Source organism: Dromiciops gliroides, chromosome 3 (genome assembly GCF_019393635.1).
Source record: "Dromiciops gliroides isolate mDroGli1 chromosome 3, mDroGli1.pri, whole genome shotgun sequence".
Taxonomy (NCBI): domain Eukaryota; kingdom Metazoa; phylum Chordata; class Mammalia; order Microbiotheria; family Microbiotheriidae; genus Dromiciops; species Dromiciops gliroides.
In genome coordinates, this window is record NC_057863.1 from 566,584,115 (window position 1) to 566,606,264 (window position 22,150).

General features: G+C 38.0%; 1 protein-coding gene across 1 annotated transcript in view; it reads left to right on the forward strand.

Annotated features, from left to right (window-relative positions):
• Positions 1–18,740, forward strand: part of LRCH1 (leucine rich repeats and calponin homology domain containing 1) — a 239,061-nt gene extending 220,321 nt beyond the window's left edge. Inside the window, exons 17-19 of the mRNA XM_043993719.1 lie at positions 2,817–2,954; positions 6,734–6,811; positions 15,965–18,740. Of these exons, the coding sequence (XP_043849654.1) occupies positions 2,817–2,954; positions 6,734–6,811; positions 15,965–16,171 (423 nt within the window). The 3' untranslated portion in view covers positions 16,172–18,740. The remainder of the gene's footprint in view (positions 1–2,816; positions 2,955–6,733; positions 6,812–15,964) is intronic.
• The last annotated feature ends 3,410 nt before the right edge of the window (positions 18,741–22,150 follow it).

Below are 22,150 nucleotides of genomic sequence, written 5' to 3' on the forward strand. Positions count from 1 at the left end.
CGAGCAATGTCACATGTTGTAACTTGTTTATCTGACAATGTAAAATGTTCCAAGTCACGGTTCCTACAATTGTCATGTTAGAACTGAACAGGACCTTAGAGGTCGTTGTGTTCAATCCTCCCTATTTTGCAAATGTGGAGCTTTGGCCCTGAGATGGCTAAGTGAAAGCAAAGACTTTGAAATGGAAGCCGTGTGAAAAAGAGAGGGAAAAAAAGACAGTTTGGAGTAGTGGCAAAGGTGGCTACTAGCAATGACCCAAACTTTTCCCCTTACTTTAGGTCAAAGCTTCTTTGACTGTGGGTCATGAACCCATATGGGGGTAACCTAACTGAATGTGGGGGGTTGTGAAAATTTTGGCAACAGAATTGTTGCCTAAACAATAAACAAAAATTTATGTATACCTATTTTGTGAGGGGGGGCAGCTGGGTGGCGCAGTGGATAGGACACTGGCCCTGGATTCAGGAGGACCTGAGTTCACATCAGCCTCAGACACTTGACATTAGCTGTGTGGCCCTGGGCAAGTCACTTAAACCTCAGTGCCCTGCAAAAAAAAGAAGGGGGGGGGCGTGAGTGAAAAAAGTTTAAGAAGCCCCACTCTAGGTCATTCTCACAAAAAGTTTATATTGTTCCTGTACATAAAACAGTCAGAAATCAGACAGTATTCCTAGATACTCTTCAATCCATAGGGAGGAGGAGATAAAAGAAAACATGTGCTTTTGAAACTTAGCATCAGAAAAACTATGAAAATACAAAAGATTATTTGTGCTGAATACTGTTCAAACTTTTATAATCATTCACTTGATCAATGATAGATTTACTGAGTGCCTAGAGTGTAATTAGGTGCTATATGAAATTCATTCTCTTTTATAAGCACTTTGGGGTGAGCTGAAATATAAAACAGACAAACAAGATGTCACAAAGAAATGGAGGTTTCATTGTGGTACAAACAATGAGCACTTGAAGTTGAGAGGACAGTAAGATGGTGCCAGGACATGGTTGAGGAGTGGGAGAGCAATCACTGTGTAGATGAGATGAAACTTCAGTTGGGCAAGGCTTCAGGAAAGCCTTTGTATGACTTCCATCCTCGGTTTAATATACCTTTTATCATTTATCTAACTTGTTTTAAAATAAAAAGACACTGGAATTGGCTTTTTATTTTCTCTACCTTTTAAAGTCTTGAAAGGCCAAAATGGGGGGATATGGAAATCAGACATCATGCATTCCAGTGTGAGCAAAAACCTGGAGAGAGGAAAGTTCAGAGCAAGGCATCTTCGTTGCAAAGGTGCCAAGTTTCAGACCAGCTCTTTTAATCCAAAAAATGCAAATTAGTATCTGTGAGACAGAACCAAAGGAACTGGGATTAGTGGCATTTTAGTAATTACCCTCAAGAATAGAAAAGTTCATTATAGAAAGGCAGTGACTGGCTTAAATCTAGCTCCACTGAGAACAGAAAGAGTTTCCAGGCATGAGCTTGCTTAATCACTAACATGGGTTTTTTTTGAGAGAGTCAGGGCCTTCTCTTGTGAGGAACTCTAAAAATAACTGCAGATCCTCAGCTGTCTGAGATAGTTTGTGTAGGCTTTGGCATGAGGGCAGATGAAAGGGGTACTTTCCACCTTTAATTCAGTCTCTAATCGCTGTGGTCTCAAACCAGATGAACATAAGAACCTTCATTTTGTCAAAACTTTAAAGTTCTTTGAATTAGAGGTTAGATAAGAATCTAAACCCTGTCTAGTTCCCCTTTTAATTGTAGTGTGAGATGCTGGTGATGAGCGCCATGTAGCATTCTCAGTTGGAACCTTCAAACAAGAGCATACAGTTACTATTAAGCCTATGGCCTGTTGATTGTGGTGGGGGGGAGGTTGTTTGTTTTTCCTTTCCTTTTTTTTTTTTGATTGTTAAATAAAGGTAAATTCTTCCTTTGTCATATGAATGAGAAATTGAAGAGACCATTTTGACCTATGACTCCCTGACTCTGTGAAGCGATGAAGGGTCCAGACACGGAATATATTAAGGAATAATATTAGGGTGAACTATTGCATCATTGTGCACTGATGAGCTTAATCATGGCCATGAAGTGGTGATTGATTAAATCAAGTCATGAGATTCTTGGCTCCAAGATTTGAGAGGCAAATCTAAGTGTTCTGTTTGCAAGATGAGAGTCCTACGTACTTAAATGAACAAGAAATCATGTCTGAGGTTTTAAAAACGTGGTTTCTGAGCTGAAATGCAATCTGACAACCCTTGTTCCCTTTAGCTTTCTAGGGGCCTAGCCTCACCTACAGGACCTACCTTCACTTCATTGACCTATTCCATTCATATTGCCAAATTTTGGAAGTAATATTAATAGAGATGGATTATTCTGTCACTTCTTTTAGTTTGTATATGCCATAAAGGATTTTTTTTTAATCTGGTACAAGTTTTTATTTTGAAATTAATCTGAGTAGGAAATGTGGTATTTTGATTATTGTTTACAGTCTTTGATGATTTTAATATCTTTTTTTTTATTTTTTAGTGAGGCAATTGGGGTTAAGTGACTTGCCTAGGGTCACACAGCTAGTAAGTGTCAAGTATCTGAGGCTGGATCTGAATTCAGGTCCTCCTGAATCCAGGGCAGGTGCTTTATCCACTGCGCCACCTAGCTGCCCCAATAATTTTAATATCTTATACCCTTTCTAGATATTATCATGCTTTCCTTCAGAGTAAAATTTACATAAATACTTAAATACCTGGATTCCATGTATTTTCCCTTCAAACTCCTTGATCTAATTTTAAAAAGTAATTAGCAATAACTTTCCTTTTTCTTTCCTAAATAGAGCATTGAGATGAGACTAAAGGTCAGCTTACATGAAGACCTAGGAGCAGCTTTGATGGATGGTGTGGTCCTCTGTCACCTAGTTAATCATATCCGTCCTCGATCTGTAGCAAGTATTCATGTCCCCTCACCAGCAGTGGTAAGTATAAAATTTTAACCAGAATAAGTTCTACTTTGTATTATTTAGTAGAATTTGCCATGACCAATTTTTTTTTTGGTGGGACAATGAGGGTTAAGTGACTTGCCCAGGGTCACACACCTAGTAAGTGTCAAGTGTCTGAGTCTGGATTTGAACTCAGGTCCTCCTGAACCCAGGGCCTGTGCTTTATCCACTGCGCCACCTAGCTGCCCCCCATGGTCAAATTTCTGATCACTTTCTGGCCTCATTCAGCAGTCCATAAACATTTTATTAAGAACTTGCTACATGCAGGACAGTCAGAGTACACAAAGAATGGCAAACAATAATCTCTACTCTCAAGGAGCTCTCAGTCTAATGAGAGAGAAAACATACAAACCATTATGTACAAACAAAATATATAGGGGGCAGCTAGGTGGCACAGTGGATAAAGCACTGGCCTTAGATTCAGGAGGACCTGAGTTCAAATCCAGCCTTAGACACTTGACATTAGCTGTGTGGCCCTGGGCAAATCACTTAACCCTCATTGCCCTAAAACAAAACACCAGGATATATACAAGACAAGTTGGGGTTAGTTTCATAGGGGAGGCACAAAAATTAAGGAGGTTTGGGAAAGGCTTCTTGCTAAAGGGACTGTAGCTGAGACTTGAAGGAAGCAATGAAAAGCAGGAGGTAGAGATGAGGAGAGAGAACATTCCAGGCATGGCAGAGAGCCAGAGAAATTGCCCATATCTGAAAATGGTGCATCTTTTTTTTTTTTTAAATAAAGTGAGGCAGTTGGGGTTAAGCGACTTGCCCTGGGTCATACAGCTAGTAAGTGTTAAGTGTCAGATTTGAACTCAAGTACTCCTGACTCCAGGGCCGGTGCTCTATCCACTGCGCCACCTAACTGCCCCAAGAATGGTGCATCTTGTTTGAGTTCAAGCCATGTCACTGATACGGAGGGGAATAAGGTATGAGAAGAAAGGAAAGGTAGGAAGGGGCCAGATGCTTAAGGACTTTAAAAGACAAACAGGATGTGTTTGATATTTGAGGTAATTGGGAGCCACCAGAATTTATTAGTTAGAATGGCTAATGTGGTCAGACCCGCATTCTAAGAAGATCACTGCCAGCTGAGTGGGAGATGGACTATAGTTGGGAAACCAACCAGCAGACTTGGGCAACGGATCAGGCATGGAGGGATAAAGGTCTTGCACCAAACCAATAGAAAACAAAGACCAAAATCAAGTCTTGGTTCTCAAGGAGCTTGCATTCTACTGGGTAGATAGTAGCATGTGCACAGAAAAGTAAACAGTAGTTAATATGAGGAGAGAGAGAGAGAGAATATGAGAATGGTAACAACTAGGGATATCAGAGAAGGTGTCATAGTGACACCTGAGCCTTGAAGGAAAACAAGGACACTGAAAGGCAGGAAGATACAGAGGAACTGGTTTCTAGGCATGGCAGATAGCAGTAGAACTGCATAAAGGCAAAGAAACAATGTCAAGTTTCAGGGATTAGCTTGCTAGTAGTCCAGGTTAGCTGAAAAACAGTTCCTAAAGGGAAATGATGTGAAATCTGCAAAGGCTAGAAAGATATTATGGAAGGCTAGATTTTAATGGTAGGAGACATAGCGGAACTCAGGAGCTGACAATATAAGGAAGGATGAAGAAGGAATGAACATGGATGACTTTAAGGCTCTGAACTGGGTTAAATGGCACCCTGAAAAAACCAATAGGGAGATTTGCAGGAGTGGGTATGTTGACCAGGAAAGATGACAAGGTCTGGTCTGTTTTGGATATGTTGAGTTTTGATTCTCTTTTCTAGGCTTATGTCATCCACAAATTTGATAATGCCATCTATTCCTTCTTTCTGGTTATTATTTAAAATATTAAGCAAAACACTTACTAGCTGCGTGACCCTGGGCAAGTCACTTAACCCTCATTGCCCCACCAAAAAAAAAAAAATTAAGCAAAACAAAGCCTAGGACATAACCCTGAACTATTCCACATTTTCTTTGAATGGATTTTCTTGTTTAATTTTTTTTAATTTTATCATACAACATATTTATCTTACTAATATGATGATAAAAAAACAAATAAGCTTCACATTATATCTTAGACACAATACATTGTTTTTCAGAAAATATACCCCATTCATTCCCAGTCATAGTAAAATAAGTGACAGCCCTACTCCATTAAGGCAATGCATTTGAAATACTTTATTAAAGCAATAATATTATGTAATATATATTTCTTCCAATTTTGCCCAGGCTGAAACAGCCACTCACAGACCTGATCCCACTACTAATTATCATGACAGCTATGACCTCCTCCATATCTACATAGGTACACTTCTCCTTAGTTAGCCTGATGACCCTCCATTCCCAGAGACTCACCATATTGGTTCTAGACACCCGATTAGCTTTAGGCCTATGACGTACAGCTCAAAACTCCCAATCTCAAGCAGTTTACCAGCCTCAGCCTCCTTGGTAGCAGGGATTTCTGGTAATATGTGTCACCGTGCCCAGTCTTTGATTTCTAATAATAAAAACTAGATGGTATTTCCAGGTTTACAGAATGCTTTAGATTCTTATTTCACTTTTATAGTGGTTCAGAGAAATGGTACCTGAGGTTCAGAGGTATTAAGGGACTTGATCATGATCACATAGCTACCTTTAATCATGAATGGGGAATTTGAGTTCATAACAGTCTTCCAAGTATTTGAGGTCTGTTATATGGAAGAAGGATTAAATGTGTTCTACTTGGCTTCAGAAGGCAGAATGAAGAACAAAGCTACAGAAAGAAGTTATTTAGGCTTGAAGAAAGGAGAGACTAGGTAGCAGTTAGAAATTTCCCAAGATGGAATGGATTGCTTTGGGAGGCAGAAGGTTCCACATTCCTGGAGGACTTTAGGAAAAAAACAAACAAAAAAAAAAAACAACAGATGATTCTTTGCCAGAGATGTGTAAGAGGGCATTCTTGATTAGAGGCAGATCAGGCTCAGTGACCTCTGGGGTCCCTTCCAAGCCTTTAATTCTTTTTGTAGACACAACTGGTCTCTTACAGGATCTGGTAACATAGCATCAAACTCGACAGTAGCATCAGTCGACTAACTTCTTCTGCCTTTCATGTTATAATTGTATGTAGCAACTGCACATTTGTGAAATAAAGGCACACAGCTTTTATTTAGAATCCCACCAAAGGGCCTGCTTTGTGGAATATTCTGTCTTATCAGAATATTCCCTGCTGTAGGAATCATTTTATCAAAGCCCACAAACTAATTGTTCCATGGTCTGTTCCTTGCTTTATTAGTCACATGAAAACACTGGTACCTTATATAAATATACATTTTAAAAGGTGTGTGTGTATGTGTGTGTGTGTGTGTGTGTGTGTGTGTGTGTGTGTGTGTTTTGTTTGGATTGGGATTTTAGAATATGGAATTAGAAGACTGTTGTTAGGTTGTGGGTTTTTTTTTTTCTTTTCCAAAAAAGCAACATTAAAGCTGAAATGTAGCATTAAAACACAATCCCAGAGCATTTAAAACTTTCCAAATACAATTGAAAATGCCCTACCTGGAACTCTCCCTGGTTTTCATGTCATGTGTAACCCTTAAACCAGTTTTGAGTGACTCTGGGTTTAGTAAAGAATTTCCCACAACTCTCAATGCTGTTTCCTTTCATGTAGCTTATGTAATTAAGCCATAGGCTTTGATGGAAAGTAGTTTAACTGGCCTATATAATTTAGCTCATCATACATTAGGGCTGTTTCCTTTTTAATAACACATTATTTCTATATTTACAGCCCAAACTTAGCATGGCCAAATGCAGAAGAAATGTGGAAAACTTTCTGGAAGCGTGCCGAAAATTAGGAGTTCCAGAGGTAATTCTTAACTTGATCCAAAATACCAACATTTTGTTTAATGAATACATTTCACACTTGAATAGCTGTTATTTACAAAAGCAGATTCCTTATAGTGTCATTTTCTAGTCTTAAGCTTTCTAGAGGAATAACACTGAGTTTGCAGGATAAAACTATATGAGGAAGTACAATTAAAATATCATTTAAGAGTTTTATTCATTTCATAATGAAGGTAAAGAAAAATTGTTCCTATAAGTTTTTAAAAGAAAATATAAACTTCTAAACTTGGAAAGAAATGCTTTAAAAAAATCTATGATCCAACTCCATGAGCAGAAATCGAGATGTCATTAGGTCCCATGAAATGAAGTATACTTGGTTTACCCAACAGAGGATCATTACAGGAAAGATAACTTTGCCAAACCTTTGGGTCCATGAGTGACATAGATTAGCCTTTGGCCACTGGAGTTTGGGGTTTCTAGGTCCACATAGGTTGGGGGTGGGTAAAATGTGGCTGAGGCAACTCTCCCATGATTCATCTGTTCTACTCCTCCTCTCCCAGCTATTCCCCTTCCCCTCCCACCTCCAACTCCCAGCCAGTTTTTGGTGTGCTGGTTTTCTTAGGCCCACTGGAAAGAGTTTAATACTGGACAACACAAAGTGATTCTGCAAATGAACCATACCACCTAGAGCCCAGGAGGAAAAGGAACAGAAGGAGGCAGTGGGATAAGGGAGGGAGGTGATAGAGAATGCGGGAAGGAGTGCAGCATTCTACCCTGTGAATCTTATTAGCCTCTCTATCCCCCAGAAACACAAACTCTAAAGCATACAGTTCAGTTTTTGAGCATCTGCACACATTGTGCACCGTGATGGGAGTCTATTGCTACATTTGTTCAAAGATCTTTTACTGCTGCCTGTCACTTGAAGAAATGAAGAGGGCTAGCAAAATAGCCCAGGGAGACCCTTGAATTTTGAAGGAGAAGCTTGCCATTTCTTTGAAGTAGGCTATAATCTTTACATTATGGCCTAGATATTATCTTCCCTTGATCCGAATGTTTATTGGTGTATATATATATATATGGGTGTATATGTACACATGTGTTTGCTTATTGCATATACACTCATGGTTTTTGAATGTGTGGGAATATACAGATATCTATCAGGATGATTCTGTTATGGGCTTGCAAGGTTTCCCGTAAGAGAATCAGAGCTGCTTGAAAACTTTATTTGGATGTCATATCCTCTTGCCTGTGCTTGAAAGCTCTGCTTGTCAGTGACCTACGCTGCTGTGATTTTGCTTCATTCATTATTTGCTCAGCACGCCCTAGTGCAAACTGAAATGGAAATAAATGCCTGTAACCATTTATTGTGGGTGAGGAGGAGTAAGGAAAACTCCTTCCAAATCCACAAAATGGCACAGTGGAATTTGCTAACATTGCTGAAAACTCATGCACTGAAAGGTGAGCCCTCTATATTTTCAGAGTATAGTAAATTAAAAGAAACTGGGGACCCTCCTCGCCAATTTCCTCACTTTGTTTTGCTCAATAAATCCCATGTGTTTAGCTTGATTTGGTTTAAGTTCTAAGCTGATGCAAGAACTAGTTTTATGTTTATTTGCAACATGCTGAGGAAAACTGAACAGCTTTTCACAGAAGGTACAGATCGCTTATTGGCTCTGTTTTGATACACTTGTTGGTTAAGTAGCGATGGTCTTTACTTAATGAACATAGAAATGTCTGTGGAAGAAACAAGCAAGGGTTACACGGATTGCAATTCCTGAACACACAAAGTTACTTCACCGCTCAGGTTTTGTGTCCTAGGGAATGGGTGAGAGGAAACATTTTTTTTAAGCTGAAGATCTTATGCCTGTGGAACCTTTGGCAAATTACTTAACTTCCCTAGGCCCCAGTTTCCTCACCTGTAAAATTAACAGCATTGGACTAGATGGCTTATAAAGTCCCTTCCCATCTAAATCAATAATGCTCAGTGATCACATAGGTAATTTAGATACCTTCAGATAATCTTCCTCCCCTTCACTGTTACAGCCTGTCCATTAGGAAGGAGGGTGCCATCTGAAAAGGGGACATGCCATGATATTGTTTATAATATTTATTATAAAGATACATTTGTTACAAGTTTTGTATATGCAGAAATTATCCATGAGTACTCTAAATTTATCATGTAAAAAGGCAGATGTCATTCTCCTCCATACCATAATCTTCAATTGTATCAAAGGTGTACATTTTTTTTTCTTGCATCAATGTGAATAAACAACTGACCATTATTTCTCTAGGGAACCCAGAGTTAAGCCTCTCCTGTCCATATGCCTATTTTCCCAACCTTCTACATCTTTCTTTAATGTGCACGTATGCATGCACACCAGAACTCCTGTATTTTGTCATAGATAATTCTAATTGACATTGAGAAGAATCCTTTTAGAGAGTTAAAAGTTGCAGTATTCTTGTATACGAAAAAGTATTCATTCTGTTGGTCTCTATAAGAAAACATGATAGGACACCATAGGCCAAAGTTAGGATTAGAACAGTTCAAATCTAATTTCCCAGCAAGAGCTGGCCAGTTTATTAACTTAGATGCAAGAGTTTATTTATGCAATTATGGATGTAAACATACTTGAAAATTGGACTCAGCTACATGTTGCCTTTTGGCACACTTTTTGTTTTTAAGTCGTCATGTACTTAATTAATATGAGAGGCAGGCCAGAGGAGTGGATAGAGAACCAGCCTCAGAGTGAGAAAGACTTGGCTTTAAGCCTCATCTCTAAAACCTGCTGATAGTGTGACACTTGTCAAGTCTCTTAACTTCTCAGGGTCACCAAACAACACCTTAGGATGGTAAGTTCTAGGAGAGTAGCCCATCTGCTTTAGTAGAGGGTCAGTCACACTGAGTTTCCAACTCCAGTGAAGTCTAGTCCAGACCAGCAGCAAAAAAAGAAACCTTTCTATAAGCTTTTCCTCTCTTAGTTCTCAGCTACATGGCTATTTTGAGGTTGAGAGGCTGAAGAGACATTTATGTGATGAAGTTCAGCAGCTGGAACTACTCTGGAGTGGCTGGAATATCCAATCCAGGAAATGTTTCTGCTCAGGATGTGGCAAAACAGCATCTGGGGCCACCGAAGAGGTAGTAAAGGCTAGTGTGTATAAGGCTACAAAAGGACATTTTTTTTCAAAAGGACATTTTTAACAGACTATTTAAAATGATACCGAGGAGACTACTCCTGCCCTTGGTACATAGTTTATGCATTTATCATGGCTGATTTAAATTATTTAAGTTCACATTTACATGGATTTGAGAAGCACAATTAATTCTCAGATCATTAGAATATGTGGAAAAGTGAAATGAGTAGGGTTTTTGTCTTCCACATTTAGTTTGCCTAAAGGCTGGCTTCACATTGTTGAAGATTAAACAATAGGGACAGGATAGGGCAGACAGACCAGGGGACATTTAGGAGAAAAGGAATTACATGAAGCTAATATTCCAAAATGTAATATAGTAGGGCACAAATAGGACACAGTAAGTAAGGCCTTGGGAAGAGAAAAAAAATGAGCACAAATTGTAGGGGTTTTTTTTTGCTATATAGGTAACTTCAGAACCACTTCATGCTATAGGTATTATTCTCTCCTATCCTGAAATTTCCATGTTCTTTATTTTCAGAATTGTCTAAATGACATTTTTGTGGTTCAGTCATTTCAATTGTGTCCAGCTCCTCATAACCCCATTTGAGGTTTCCTTGGCAAAGATACTGGAGTAGTTTGCCATTTCCTTCTCCATTTCATTTTATAGATGAGGAAACTGAGGCAAAAGGGTTGTTACTTGCCCAAGGTCACCCAGCTAGTAAGTGTCTGAGGCCAGATTTGCACTCAGGAAGATGAATCTTCCTAATTTGAAGGCTCAGCACTCTATCCACTGTGCCACCCAGCTGCCCTAAATGGCATAAATTATATATTAAATGACTTGTTAGTAGAGAAAAGTGTTCTGGATTTGTTCTAGATACATAAGCCCCACTATAAATTTCTAATGTTTTAGTTTATTGATTGAAATCTAAGAGTGTGGCTAAGGTTTGGCACACAAAATGATCTACTGGAAAGATTGTTGACTTAGGAGTCAAAGCCTGAGTTTTAGACCCATTTTTACTATTGACTCACTAACAGATTGACTTTGAATCAGTCATAACTCTGGTCCTCAGTGTCTTCATATGTAAAATGGAGAAGTTCAGACTAGAAAACCTCCAGGGTACTTTTCAGCTCTGATATTACATAAACAATGAAATTAAATCCTGTAGTACCACATAGGCAAAAATTATCTTCCTATTCCCATTTGTTTTCTCACTATATAAGGCCACAAGGTAGACTACCACAAACATCATGGCCTCTGTTATTTGCTGTGGCTGCAACATTGGAATGTGGTACCAGGACTGTATTATGTCATATCTTGTCCTTAGAGTTTGGCTGCACTGAAGTCAAAGGGTCATTTCCTCAATAGACTTTGCCTAGATTACAAGGGTCAACTTGTATCCTGAGACAGGCATATGGTTGATGGGTCTTCCTTCATCCAAGATTTTGGTCCTATTTAGTGTGTTTTTAAAAGGAATTTTATACTTCATAAATGCATGCAAGCAACCTGTGACTGCCTTTTTTGTTGTTTAGTTGATTAGTTATGTCTGACTCTTTGTAACCCCATTTGGAGTTTTCTGGGCAAAAATACTGAAGTAGTTTGCATTTTCTTCTCCAGCTTATTTTACAGTGACCTGCCTAGGGTCACATAGGTAGTAAGTGTCTGAGGTCAGATTTGAACTCAGGTCCTCCTGCCTCAAGGCCTGTGTTCTATCCATTCCGCCACCTAGCTGCCTAATCCATGACTTCCTTTACTTAAGAAAGACTGGATTTCCCATGCCTCTGACATATGTTTGTGGAGAGTGATCATGTTTTCATTTAGCTCTTTGGGACTCATTAAAACATTATTCCTCTCAGTGGTATCCTTTCATTTATGGAACATCAAAAAAAGTTAGATAAAACAACTTTGGGTTCTTGATAATGATTTTTTTCTCAAAGGATTCATGAGCAGACCATTCCCACAGTCTGGAAAAACCAAGGCCTAGATCTAGCCTCTTTTATTATGAAGTAATGCCCTTCTCATATAATGTTGCCTTAACCAGTGTCATTGTTGCAATGATGCAGTTATTACAGTGTAACCAAGCCCCACCATAAAATAATATCACAAAACTCTACAGCAATGTCAACAGAGCAGCAGTAGTCATTGTTATTTATTGAGGCCTGCTTTACTGTGTTTATAAGAATCTGAATGCCCACATAACATTTTCCCCTAACATCATGTTTTTGTTGGACCAATAACAAAGCTAGATAGGGGCTGGCCTATTAAGCTATTATTAAGAAAAAAAATTAAAACAACATAACCGTGAAAATCAACTTGCTTATCCTTTTCCCCAAACTATAGAGAAATTAGGGATCTGGGGTACTATTCAGGTTCCTGCTAAGGGTGGCAGAAAATATTGCAAAATGTTAGCATTCACCACTCACCAGAGATCTTCAAAAAAGTCACTTAATCTCTTCATATTTGTGTCTCCATCTATAAAATGGCAGTGATAATAGCATCATAGGGATGTTACTTGAGAGACAATAAATATGAATGTGCTTCCTAAGAAAGTCATTCAGTATAATTTACATGTGATTCAAAATCATATCTCTATTCATCTAAAATGAAAGCACTTATTTTATAGATGGTGTTACCCTCATTACCCAGACTAGATAATTCATGAGCTGATGTTGAATGATTATAGGACCAAATACCAAGAGCTATAGTCTGGAGACATTTTCCATCATATCTAATTTTCTAATTTCACAAATTGCTGATATGCAGAACACATATGGTACCTTTTGAAAGCAAACTATTTTTGTGATGTCCAGAAATGCCCCTCATATATGACAGGTATCTTTACTTAGAGGAGTAGGTTTGGTTTAGGGGTGATTTTGATCAGTGACCAGCCTTTATTTGTACAAAATAGTTCAGGGGCAGTATGTTCCAAAGACTAGAAATCACATGTGTAAATAAAATAGTATGATGTAATTCATCATAATCAGCTATCAGTATCCAATATCCAATAAATTCTTGGATAAATTCTGAAATTGTTTTTCCTGTTAAGCTTTAAATTTTACCACCTGATCTCTGATTGTTTTCATTATGTGGTTGTTTGAGTAAAGAAATTACTTGCAAATACATAATCTTTCATTTGAATATTTATGCCAAGTAAACACAGTCAACTCTTAGAACTGAAATTTTGGTACACTCCCTTATCTCACTCAGAAAGACCACTAAGAGTTTGGTATTAACCAGGGTGCTAATTCTAATTTGTTCCCTTTAAGGCTCTTTACACTTGGATCTTTTGCAAATGGGATTAAAAATTGAACTGACTCTAAAATTATAATCCCATCCCACTTTTTTTTTTTAAACTGGCCCTAGAATGATCATTAACCTCAAAGAGGTGGTGATTTTGTTTTGAATAACATGGAAATTAGCCTGCCTCCCTCTCTTACTTCCTCCTGAGAATCTGGCAAGATCCACTACAGCTTTAAAATGCCTTATAGTCATTAATAATATGTTATAAATGTGGGGTGCAGGCTCACCTCTCTGACTTTTCCTTTATTTTTAGTATTTTTATTCAGTTTTATTTTTTTTTAAAAGGAAAGAAAATATAACCTTTAAACTCCTCTCATTAAGGCTGCTATTTAAAAAGCACAAAGATCAGGAAATCCCAGCTTCCCACAGCAATCTCAACTCTGCTGTACCATTTATTATAATATCTCGATCATATTGCCTTTGGCCATGTGACAGGCTTCCTGTAAGAGTCAATAAGCCTATGAGTCTGATTGCTATGGTAACTCAGGCTCACTTTTTGCATGAGATCTTGCCTAAATCAGATTTCTGCATACCCACAAGTATCTCTGATCCTGCTAAACTATCATCTCTTTCATCAGCTATTTTTGTTTCCTTTAGAGTAAATAGAACAGTATGCTCGACTGGACCATAAGAATAGTCCTAGTTAGTGATCAGTTACAAATATACAGCTTCTTTAAATTGTTCAGCAAGCAGATAGATTGGTGTACCTTGTGGTGTTCATTTTGAGTAAGGAAGTTGCTGTTTAATTTACTGTTACCTCCTTAGAAATATCCTTGAGAAGCACACTCCCTAATTACATTGTAAAAAACTTGAACTCTCTTTCAGGGCCACTAGAGGGCATGCAAAATTCATTTTCCTTAGCTAGTTCACTGGAAAATGCTTTCTTCTCTTGACTAGTTGAGTAAGTGATTGTCTTTATTATGTAGCTAACACACATATAAGTCACATTTCAGTTTGCAGATGCTGACTTTCCTCTATGCTTATGACCATGTTTTTCTCAGATTTCACTGGCTACATCCGACATTGCAGTAGAAAATGCTTTTGTCACGCTTAGATTCTTTTTTTTTATGTGTGTCTTTTCCTAATCCCTGGTCAGCAGATTTCTCCTTCCCTTCTTCCCTTTCCCCTCTTCCTTCTGTGAAATTAAATCTATAAGCAGCTGCTTTTCTTCATTGGACACTATGAGAGTGCTAGTCTGTTATCACATGGTTACTTTTATATCTATTGAGAAAGGATGGGGCAGCTAGGTGGCGCAGTGGATAGAGCACTGGCCCTGGATTCAGGAGTACCTGAGTTCAAATCCGGCCTCAGACACTTAACACTTACTAGCTGTGTGACCCTGGGCAAGTCACTTAACCCCAATTGCCTCACTTTAAAAAAGAGAGAGAGAGAGAGAGAGAGAGAGAGAGAAAGGATAATGGGTGTCTCACTTCAACATCCTAATCAAACCAGATTTAGCGTGCTTTTGTGACTTAAGTTTTTGGTTATACTGCTTAAAATCTCTTATTAACATGTATCTTCTCTAATTTACAAAACCGTGATAGGTTATTCAGCAATTGTGCTTTGCTTTTTAAGACTTCTATGATTTGCATCTGTTTACGACTAAGGTGCTTTTTTTTAAAGGCAGCTATATAACAAAATATTTTCTAAAATTCATGGATCATGAATTTTGAAGGCTTTTCCTCATTTGAAAAGAAAATTCCTCATTGAAAAAAAACCACCCTCTCTACTTTTTTATTGAGCCTTAATTCAATTGTAATCACCAAAACTCTGAACTTTGCTTCTGTTTGAGTTAAGAAGTTAGTGTATTAGAAAGGTTTGGTTTTTTCTTCCACAGCAGATAAAATATGTAGGCAGATCAGATATAAACACCAAGAAAGCTTATTTCATTCTCTTAATGAAAAGTAAGGAGAAGCAGGCATGATGGATGGAGACCTCACCTCCTTAAAATCAGGAAAATAGGTTCAAGTCTGGCCTCTGACATATACTAGCTCTTTGAGGCTGGGCAAGTCATTTATGTGCTCAGTGTCCTAAGCAGGTCTCTGAGATTTGGTAGAGGAATTTTCTTATGGAGACTTCCCCATACTAATAAAATCAGGGTTTTTTTAGACCAAAGGGAAAAAAAATGATGATTTTTTTTTCTTTTTTTTTGGTTCTGAGTAAAAGATGTCTTTAGAACTCATTTCCCCCTAGTATTCCCTGAAGTTTTTCAGTAACCAAGACTTTTAAGAGAGAAAATACAGTTATTTCACCATTCAGATAAGAATAACTTGCATTCCTTGAAGACCAGTGAGGTTGAATTCAGGATTTGGATGAGATAAAGGAATGCAAACTTTAAACTGTACATTTCTTACTTTACTAAGGTTGAAAATTTCCCAAGCACTGGTTAGTGCCTAAAACCACTACCAGCCAATCAGAATGCTCTGTGTCAGGTATGGGGTGTTTGGTATTGGCTTTGTCAATAACCACTCTGCTTGACTTCTTGGTACAATAAGAGGGACTATAAAAACAACTTTGCTCTCCTGGTTTGCATAAAATAAGTTCTGGCATTGTGCTTCTCTCTCATTATACTAAGTCTTTAAAGGGAGAGAGATATTTTTGCCTGGCAAATGAAGGCAAGGGTTATTATTCCAAGCCATATGACTAGCAACCAAGAATATTGCACTTCTTTCCTGTTGTTACCTCTTTGTATTTTTAATTTTATTCACTGTCTCTTTCTGTTCTACTGGCTGCCCTTCGGGATAGGCTGACCTCTGCTCTCCGTATGACATCCTGCACTTGGATTTTCGTCACATTCGAAAGACTGTTGACACTCTGCTGGCACATGGGGAGAAACCCCCACAATCAACTTCTACCCTTCGTTCCAGGGACCTTATAGGCTTTTGTCTTGTTCAGATATTCTTTGTAGTGTTGATGTATATTGCTTATCACTGGAATGCTCTGTCGGCATAATCTGTTCATTCTCGCATGTGCGTTCAAACATTCTGCTTTATCTAACTTTTTACAGGTACTTTTCACTTCTTCCTTTGCCTTGCAAACTTCTACTTCTGTCATCTTTTCAATAATCTCAGAAGTTTGAGCCAAGACATTTTCATATGGTTTTCAAGATAGAACTTCTAAATAAAAAATGACATTAAAGTTCTTACACACACACACACATTCTTATTTCTATCACATTTAGTTTACTGAGTCCATGCGATAGCAGCATTGCTGTCAAGCATTGCTGTTTTTTCCTGATTTATTGCTTTAAAGTGCCTGAAACCATACCTGGGTAGGTAAAAAACACACAAAGGATTCTGTTGTTGTTTTTTTGTTTGTTTGTTTGTTTTTAAAGAAAGAAAAGAAAGGAGCTGATTCTTTATATGAACATTTTTTCCCTTTGAACAGTCCTCTGAACAAAGACTATAGTGCAGGGTTAGGGAAATAAGGGCTATTGTTGGTGCTGCCATCATTCAAAGATGTAAAACCAAAGCCTCAGTCCAAGGTGATCCTAAAATTCTTCATGAATGAGGAACACAGGCTGAATAGTTTTTAAAACCCCACCCAGGGAATTGCTCTATTCCTGAGAATTCATCTGTACTCTCTTTTCTCTAGGTTGGAGCAGCATGTGGGGGTTATTGCCAATATACCATCCCTGAATATATTATATTGTCATGGTGGTCAAGGAAAGACTCCTAAGTAGAAAAGCTCCAGGAAAATGGAATTAGTCGTTAAAGTATTAAATGGTGGAATTTGCTGGCACAAGAACTTCTGTACATTTCCATCTTTCCCTTATTTTTAAGCCTGTCCCAAGATGCCATTGTGAGGAGGGGGAATTGGCAGAGAAGTGGGACCACACTATTTCTTTTTTCTTTCTTTCTTTTTGGTGGGGCATTGAGAGTTAAGTGACTTGCCCAGGGTCACACAGCCAGTAAGTGTCAAGTGTCTGAGGCTGGATTTGAACTCAGGTCCTCCTGAATCCAGGGCCAGTGCTTTTTCTACTGTGCCTGCCACCTAGCTGCCCCTGGGACCACACTATTTCTGAGAAACATTTTATACACATGTAATTGATGGTTTTGCATTTGAGTCCTTCACTTAACAATTAGATTTTTTTTTAATCAGTTCAAAATTCTGTAGGTCCGGAATATGACCCATTCGAAACATTTTAGTCCTAGGTTTTCAGTATAATTCCAAGATATAATAAGATTAAGAGAAGGACCTTTCAATATTGGAGTGCTCTTTAAACCCATGAATTCTAATAAATATTCACTGACAAATTATTTTAATCCTTAACCAGATTTTTAGGATATTACCTCAAGTGCATTGCCCATGGAGCAATTAGGCAGTGATTAAAGAAAAAAAATTTTAATCCATAGCTACCCCAAATTCTAAGAATGTATTACCTTTTTATGAGAGAATGACCTACTATATAAAAACAAGAAAATTGAATCCTGTTGATCTAAATTCCATTTCTACATGTGGCCTGTAACTATTATTTTATATTAATACCAGAGTTGTAATTTATTTCCTAGATTTAGAAAAGATGACATTTATTCTCTATTAATGTGAACTCTTAAACTTACCAGAATGATAGCCAATTTTCATATAGAGTTTCCAGGAAGACACATTTTCCCTCTGAATATTCCTGTAAACCCTGGCAGGCAAGTACCACCTAATACAATTCAAAGAAGAAATTTACAGTTTTCTTGCCACCCAGTCTGATCTAACCCAGATTGTATTGCATAGGAAAGTAGCTAGTTTTCTAATAGAAAAAGCTACTATTACTGAGTCTTCTTATCTTGTTGACAAGGTGTCCCTTTAATTGGAAAAACACAAGATTTTTAAAAAATCATCCAGCCTTGTTTTATACTTCAACAACATAACCAATAGGCATACCAGATTGTATTATCTTGTAACCTAGTTATGTATAGCACCTAGCACAGAATCATGAACCTTTAGGTGCTTAATAAATGCTTTTTTGAATGATATTTCAAAATTTCTATGAGTATATCAGTAGCTTTACACAAAGGTATCCAGAGCAATTGTCAGTGGTTCTAACAATTTGATAGTCTGAAACCACACAGTGCCTCATCCACCACCCCCTTGAGAGAAGGTATGTTGGTGCTACTCTCTGAGGTTTTGATGGATAGTGTTTTTCCAGAAGCAATAGAATGTGTTCTAGAGGAAGCTTAATATTGTATCTTTAGGTTAGAAAATGGAATGAACTCCTCTGTTGTCCCCTGTTGTTAAAAATTCTAAAACCTTTTCTTTTTCCTCTCTAATCTTTCTTTTTTACCTCTTACCAACTCATATGTCTACCATTTAACTACTTTGAATGGTATGTGTACAGAGCTTACTGTCCTTCCAAGTGTGAAAGCTTTTTAGAGAGACTGTGGCTTTATTTATTATTTTACTTTTATGGAAGAGGAACCACTTTCCAGCCCCTCTTCTTCTTCTTCTTCTTCTTCTTTTTCTTCTTCTTCTTCTTCTTCTTTTTGCAGGGCAATGAGGGTTAAGTGACTTGCCCAGTGTCACATAGCTAGTAAGTGTCAAGTGTCTGAGGCCAGATTTGAACTTAGGTCCTCCTGAATCCAGGGCCAGTGCTTTATCCACTGCACCACCTAGATGCCCCCCAACCCCTCTTCTTAATGCTTCTTTTTTTTTCTTCCTGTAGCACCAGAACCTAAGATGCAGTAAGCTCTTCTCATGCTTATTTTCTCCAGCGTTTTATATATGACATTTGCTAAGAATGTCCCCTTCTAATGACAGGGTTTATAAGTTTGTAAATATGACCCATCCCCAGTTCACCATCATTTCTAAATGTATAGATTTTCATTCGCTTATACCTTGCCAAATATCAGGCACCAAAGATGCCAAAACCAAATTTTTGTCTGGAAGTAGAGTATGGCCTCGGGATCATTCCCTTCCATTATTTGATTCAGGTAAGACAACACAGTAGGAATGATAGGGACATAGATGAGTAAAAGAATTTTGATATATAGTTTCTGTTTAATTATAAGTAGGGAATGGGTTTCAGGAAATTTCAGCTTTCATTTTCTTTCCAGAATGCTTTCAGAACCCTAGATGACTATGACAAAAGCTAGGTCTTCATAAGTATGAGGAAAATACCCATGGAATTTCAAAACCATACAAATATTCATGGTATAACAGGTGACAAGTCCCCTAAAATGAGCTAAAATCAGGAAGTTACTTTTGAAGGTTGGACTTCAGGCTGTAAATATAGTCTCTTAGGTTTGTTCCATTTTGTTTAATACTTTGAACCAAGGCAATGACTCTTTACATATAATTCATTATTTCCTTTTTTTTCTCATGGGGGTTACAAAGTTAGCAGTGTAAGTAAACCTAGTTTGGGCACTGGGAATTTTAGTGTCACTTAGATTTTCATAAATGATCTCATTTGCCTCATCATTCAGTCACTATTTTTTTCTCCTAACCGTATTGTGCATTTATATATTTAAGTAGGTATTTAATAAATGTTTATTGATTAATCAGACTTTTTGTTCAGATTCATCATTTTAGTGTCTAGGTAGACTCAAATTATGAGGATATTTTTATATCTTAATGAAAATGTTAAAGGTTTATAAGCTGGGTTAAAGTCATTTATATCATCAGGGAGAAGACTGGGATAAGTTTGTATGGACTTGAATATATGTAGTTTTGTGTGCTGCCCTTCTTTCTGTCTCTGTCAGCAATTGCTTTCTGAACTCTCCAAACACCTCAGATAGAAGTGCCAGAGGGTGATTTTTTTTATTAATCTTCTTATTTGGACAGGCACAGGGGATTGTGTGTATTATTTGAAAATCCTAATGAAATATACATATTCATTTACATATTCTGTGTATCAGGAGAAGTTGCTGCTATTTCTACCACAGTATTTATGTGGCTCTATGTAATGAGAAGCCATGTGTGACCTGTAGTCATCATTCTACAGAGTATGCATGATGATTGTTATTTGGGTTGTGTGGCAGCATCTGCTCTGACATCTTGCCTCCTGGCTTCATGGCACTGCTATTCCCATTGAGCCAACCCATTTCCGACTGCTATATGCTTGTAAATTCTTTACACTACTACAGCTTCTCAGACACCAATGACCATCTTCACTTTGGCTGTATCTTTGTAGCATCTCTCCCGCTTGCCTTATTTCTAGTAGACTCTTCAGGAAGCCATCCCATGTGTCTCTGCTAGTAGCAAAAGTTGTCTGAAAAGTTGGACAAAATTATTCTTTCTATCTATTAAAGACTTCCCTTCCTCTCATGCCTCTCTCAACATGTCCTTGCAAATGGCACTATAGAAAGGCCACAGGGCCCTGGAATTGGGAAACTTGGGTCCAAATTCTGGCTCTGACACTTCCTAACTGTGTGACATTGAACAATTCATTAATGATTCTAAAACTCCAGTTCCACATGTATGACATGGGAGTTAAAACTATTTGTAGTAGCTTCTTTGCAGATTTGTTGTAAAGACAGTGATTTGTGGACCTTAAAACTCTCATTAATTGTAGGTTGTTGTAATTTCTAAAGATTATCAAATTTTGATACATTGCTAAAAATCTTTGCAATATTTATTTGTGAAAGATGCATCTCTATTATCCCATTCTTATAAAAACTAGCTCCATTTTTCAAGGAAAAGTCACCAGTAACATTGGTTTATATCTACAAAAATCCACCTTTTGACATTTTAGCCCATAATCAGTCACTGAGTGGTGGTGGTGGTGATGTATCATCTTTTTATAGCACATTAAGACTTGCAAAGCACTTCTTTATTTTGTTTGTTTTGGGTTTGTTTTTTTTTTTTAGTGAGGCATTTGGGGTTAAGTGACTTGCCCAAGGTCACACAGCTAGTAAGTGTTAAGTGTCCGAGGTCGGATTTGAACTCAGGTACTCCTGAATCCAGGGCCGGTGCTTTATCCACTGCGCCATCTAGCTGCTCCTCTAAATTTTGTTTACAACCTACCTCATAGGGCTGTTGTTAAGAAGTGCTTTGCAGGGGCGGCTAGGTGGCGCAGTGGATAAAGCACCCGCCCTGAAGTCAGGAGTAACTGAGTTCAAATCCGGCCTCAGACACTTAACACTTACTAACTGTGTGACTCTGGGCAAGTCACTTAACCCTCATTGCCCTGCAAAATAAATGAATGAATGAATGAATGAAATTTAGAGAAGAAAAAACTGAGATTCAAGTAGATAATGTGATTTGTTGATAGTCACACAGCTGGTAAATATTGAAGCCAGATTCCCCAGCTAATACATATATCCACTCCAGCTGTACTCCCCTATAGAAAAATAGTAAGATGGTTTGAACTTGAACTTTCCATTGAAAATATAGCTGGGTCTGTTTTGTTTTTGTTTGTTTGTTTCATGCTATGTGCATGTGAGTTTGTATGTGTAGTCAGTCCCACAATTTAGTTGTTCGACTTGTGACTGCATGGCCTTTGCTTCTGATTCATTTTTTAAGTGTTCATCAATCAGTAAACAAATATTTTTTTTAGTTCAGCTCAGTTGTGTATCGAGCCTTGTTTTAATTCCAACCGCAGTGCTATTAATTTCCAACTAAGAGCTTCTGTGCTTTGGCTTCTATGAAATCTCCTTAACTTTCATGTTTTTCCCCCACTGGTTTGCCTCCTTTCTCTCCTCTTGTTTTTCTGTCTTCAGCATTTTTTTTAGTGAGGCAATTGGGGTTAAGTGACTTGCCCAGGGTCACACAGCTAGTAAGTGTTAAGTGTCTGAGGCCAGATTTGAACTCAGGTACTCCTGACTCCAGGGCTGGTGCTCTCTCCATTGCACCATCTAGCTGCCCCTTGTCTTCAGCATTTTAAGGAGCAAATCCAGAACACCCATTTCCCAGACAGTATCCCAAATAATTTCCACTTCCATACTGCAGCCTGTGCTGCCCTTAAGGCTTTTCCTCTAAACAATGAGAATGTCCTTTCTCCTT